Source organism: Sinocyclocheilus grahami, unplaced genomic scaffold (genome assembly GCF_001515645.1).
Source record: "Sinocyclocheilus grahami isolate Dianchi unplaced genomic scaffold, SAMN03320097.WGS_v1.1 scaffold32.1, whole genome shotgun sequence".
Taxonomy (NCBI): domain Eukaryota; kingdom Metazoa; phylum Chordata; class Actinopteri; order Cypriniformes; family Cyprinidae; genus Sinocyclocheilus; species Sinocyclocheilus grahami.
In genome coordinates, this window is record NW_015505211.1 from 498720 (window position 1) to 503567 (window position 4848).

The 4848-nt window shown below is 35.0% G+C and overlaps 2 protein-coding genes across 2 annotated transcripts in view; both read right to left on the bottom strand.

Annotated features, from left to right (window-relative positions):
• LOC107576650 (autism susceptibility gene 2 protein-like) overlaps positions 1-1280 on the bottom strand; it is a 231051-nt gene extending 229771 nt beyond the window's left edge. Inside the window, exon 1 of the mRNA XM_016262796.1 lies at positions 1063-1280. Within this exon, the coding sequence (XP_016118282.1) occupies positions 1063-1278 (216 nt within the window). The 5' untranslated portion in view covers positions 1279-1280. The remainder of the gene's footprint in view (positions 1-1062) is intronic.
• A 2499-nt stretch (positions 1281-3779) lies between these two features.
• Positions 3780-4848, bottom strand: part of LOC107578462 (autism susceptibility gene 2 protein-like) — a 91314-nt gene continuing 90245 nt past the window's right edge. The window contains exons 3-4 of the mRNA XM_016264419.1: positions 3898-4119; positions 3780-3794 (exon numbers count right to left, since the gene is read on the bottom strand). Coding sequence (XP_016119905.1) covers positions 3780-3794; positions 3898-4119 — 237 coding nt within the window. The remainder of the gene's footprint in view (positions 3795-3897; positions 4120-4848) is intronic.

Below are 4848 nucleotides of genomic sequence, written 5' to 3' on the forward strand. Positions count from 1 at the left end.
GTGGATTATTGTGATGTCATGAAATGAATTTAAGTTTCATGGGGGGAAAAAAAGAAATTCATAGAGGTTTTGGAACCACATTAGGCCAAGCAAATAATGACAGATTTTTCACTTTTTAGGTGAACTGTTCCTTTAAGTGCACATGGGTGTGTGTTCAGTGTAGTGTGTGGCCATCTCATTGCTTGCTCTGTAGTAGCAATTCCTCTGTGTAAACATGCTATAAATACTCATTAGTAAAAACAAGAGGACGTCACAAACACACACAAAAACAAAGAGCAAGAGTGCAACACCTCGCAGCAACAATAACAAGAGTGGCTAATTTAATTAGCACCATAAAACAAGTTTTAAAAAAGCCAGCGCCCGTCCTCTTCTCATTCATCCTTAATGATGGAATTAATCAGCAGTGTCTTTACGCATCTAATCTTAGAGGACACAACCTTTATTATTCTCTCTCTCCCCACTTTGGTACTTTTTGTAAATCAGTCCACACTTTTGTCATTGTGTAATGTCTGAAAGACCCAACAAACCACCAGCCTGTCTGTAAAACCTGGTGTCATATTAATTACCTCCTCTGATTAGATCAGTAATAAGTCTTAGGCTGATACAGAGACAGCTAATGATCATTGGCAATTACTTGATTCAAATGAGCTCAATGAAGTCAGATTGTCGCACCTCTTCTGTTGTTCAGTCATTGCCAGTGAAGACAGACTGACATTATACATGGCGTTGAGAAATTAGCATGACTGTAGTTTTACATCATCTCAATACACAACCTAATCATGATTTAATTTTGTAAAGAAATTCATAAAAACACTGAAACAAAAAAGTGTCTCAATAAAGTAAACTGTAATTAGATGCAAATGGAAAACATAAAAGCTTAAGTTTAAGCTGAAGCACCAAAATGACTAACTGACAATAAAAACTAAAGCTGTTTTTGAACAGCTTTACTCAACCATGTGCTAAAGCTCATGCACAGGATTGTGGAAAATCTTTAGGAAACAAATCAACCAAATACAAGGCCTTGTAATGTTTTCCTGTGTGAAAAGATAAAGTTGGACTCACAGGTCGGTGTTTCTTCTGCAGGTGTTTCTTCTTCTTGCTGTGTGTATGGGCCAGGCGAGGGTTGTTCTCCTGGTCAGAGTGGTGGTGCTGGTGGTTGTTGTGGTTGAGTCGGTCCTTATGTAGGTCCAAGCTCAGCCCATTCGGCACTCGGCCGGGCTTCTTCTTGCGCAGCGGTCCTGCCTGGTTCTGTCTCCGCTCGTGGGGCTTCAGGGCCATGTCCTTCTGCCAGAAAAAAAAAGCAGATATGAGTGTAAAACCCTTTTTGGATGAAACATTTTGACACATGCAGTCAAACCTGAATCTTTTACTTTTCATAATACATTTTATGGTGCAAAATTCATTACGATGTGTTATTTTTAAAAAAAATCAAAATATAAGAACTTTTAAGCCTCTAAAATGTATTTTCTGACTACAGACTTAACTAAGGCTCAGAACGCTGTCTTATAATAATGTACATTTCTCAAGATTCAACCAAATCTCAATAAACAAAATCAAGCCTTTCTCAGACAGCATTTTCTACTTTACACTACCATTCAAAAAGTTTGGGCTCAGTAAGATTTATATAAAAAAAGAACAACAATTAATACTTTTATTTAGCAAGGACACATTCAATTGATCAAAGGTGACAGTAAAAATGTTTGTTGTGTTTCTAAAGATTTCAATTTCAAATAAACGCTGTTCTTTTGAATTTTATTCATCAAAAAATAAAAATGTATCATGGTTTCAACCGAATCATTAAGCAGCACAACTGTTTTCAACACTAACAATAATGAGAAATGTTTCTTGAGCATCAAATCAGCATATTAAAATGATTTCTGAAAGATCATGTGACACTGAAGACTGGAATAATGGCTGATTGAAAATTCAGTTTTGCCATCACAGTAATAAATTACATTTCAAAATATATTGAAATAGAAAACAGTCATTTTAAATTGTAATAAAAAATTTTGATCAAATAAATGCAGCCTTGTTGAGCAAAAGACACTTCATTACAAACATGCCAACACCAAACTTTTTAACAATAGTGTATATTCTAGGGATGCACCGATATGAAAATTTTGGCCGATACCGATAACCGATTATTCTTTATTTTTGAAAGCCGATAACCGATATGTTGGCCGATAAATCTATATCCAAATTGTTATATACTTTTTGAGAGCCTGATTACAAAAAAGGTCTCATCATTAAAAGCCACATCCCAAACACTTCAACATAAGCAGCCTAGTTTGAACGGTGTACATTTTAAAAATATTTTTACTCTCCCATTACCAAATTTAGTCATAAAAAAGTCTTACAAATAAATAAAATAATGCATAAATAATGCAAACAAGTCACTGGACATCATTACACGTGTAAAGAATCAAAATGAATGCGCCATAGATCAATAAAACGGAATAGCCTCTGCACGGACAATAATTAAATGATTTTAATTACTAAACCATATTGTTGATGAAAATAATAAGAGAAAAATACAAGTGGTTGTTGTTATTAATAATATATCAATGATTTTGAAAAAGTAACAAATTAATACCACTGTTTTAAATAGCAGCCATTGAGCTGCAGCTCAAGCTGAAGCTGAAGAGCTGAATGAACACGGTAAACTGAAGCGTTTTGCTGGCAGCTTATTTAACTCAAGGAAATGCATCCTGAGATTAATATTAATACAACATAAACATAATATTACAACTTATATATGAAATGACAAATGACGCAGTTATTGCATGCTATAGTCAGAATGTGTGATCCTGTTGTGGATGCGCTCTTCCCATAACAACGCGCTGAAACACAGCAACTAAACCCAAAGAATGCACAACGTTTTATTATAATAATGTTCTCATTAGAATGTTATATACACGACATTCCCAATCATAGTTATTAATGTTGTGCACTGCTGTTTGAGCTGCGTGCGCTGAGCTAAAGACGATCACCGGTAAACTGAAGCGCTCTTTTAACTTAACCAAACGCATTCTATATGAGATAAATCAGATATACATCAAATAAACACAATATTACAACGTACAATTGCACAAAAGGCTGCAAACGAACAGCGCGCATCTGAAGTGTCTCTGAAGGAAATAATGCATTATTTATCGGCTTTAAGATATCGGCCAAATTTTCTTATCAGGCCGATACCGATAACAGAAAAAATGAGCATTTATCGGCCGATACCGATATGGTGGCCGATATATCGTGCATCCCTAAAAAAAATCCAAAAAAATGACCCCTACTTAATAAGAATAACATTCTGAAGTGTTGTGAAATACATGAAGACTATTTTTTATAGGCTTTATGGACAGATAAGTTGAGAGTGACTCTTGAAGGACCAGCACCACATCCTCTTTGTACCACAGTTTGAAGAATTGATCTTCCAGAATCTGGCAGTAAGTTTTAGGAGCTCATTTTTGTCAGTCTCTGCAAGACAGACTTTTCAGGATAGGAGATGGACTAAAAATGCACTCCCAAAACTTACTGCAACATGGAGCTAAGGAGAAAATGTAGAACTTGAAAGATTGGAAAAACCGCTTAGTGAAAAGCGTTTACAGTTTAAAAGCAAATAGAAAGTCCTATTTTTTTTATTTATTTTCTTTATATTTTTTTGCAGATTTGCACATGTACAAGATTTAAAATGTTCATGAAATATTTTTTTAAAATATTGACGTTTTGAAGCACCAAAATGACTAACTGACAATAAAAACTAAAGCTGTTTTTGAACAGCTTTACTCAACCATGTGCTAAAGCTCATGCACAGGATTGTGGAAAATCTTTAGGAAACAAATCAACCAAATACAAGGCCTTGTAATGTTTTCCTGTGTGAAAAGATAAAGTTGGACTCACAGGTCGGTGTTTCTTCTGCAGGTGTTTCTTCTTCTTGCTGTGTGTATGGGCCAGGCGAGGGTTGTTCTCCTGGTCAGAGTGGTGGTGCTGGTGGTTGTTGTGGTTGAGTCGGTCCTTATGTAGGTTCAAGCTCAGCCCGTTCGGCACTCGGCCGGGCTTCTTCTTGCGCAGCGGTCCTGCCTGGTTCTGTCTCCGCTCGTGGGGCTTCAGGGCCATGTCCTTCTGACAGAAAAAAAAGCAGATATGAGCGTAAAACCCTTTTTGGATGAAACATTTTGACACATGCAGTCAAACCTGAATCTTTTACTTTTCATAATAAATTTTATGGTGCAAAATTCATTACGATGTGTTACTCTACAGAGAATTTTTTTTTTTTAAATCAAAATATAAGAACTTTTAAGCCTCTAAAATGTATTTTCTGACTACAGACTTAACTAAGGCTCAGAGCGCTGTCTTATAATAATGTACATTTCTCAAGATTCAACCAAATCTCAATAAACAAAATCAAGCCTTTCTCAGACAGCATTTTCCACTATACACTACCGTTCAAAAAGTTTGGGCTCAGTAAGATTTATATAAAAAAAGAACAACAATTAATACTTTTATTTAGCAAGGACACATTCAATTGATCAAAGGTGACAGTAAAAATGTTTGTTGTGTTTCTAAAGATTTCAATTTCAAATAAACGCTGTTCTTTTGAATTTTATTCATCAAAAAATAAAAATGTATCATGGTTTCAACCGAATCATTAAGCAGCACAACTGTTTTCAACACTAACAATAATGAGAAATGTTTCTTGAGCATCAAATCAGCATATTAAAATGATTTCTGAAAGATCATGTGACACTGAAGACTGGAATAATGGCTGATTGAAAATTCAGTTTTGCCATCACAGTAATAAATTACATTTCAAAATATATTGAAATAGAAAACAGTCATTTTAAATTGTAA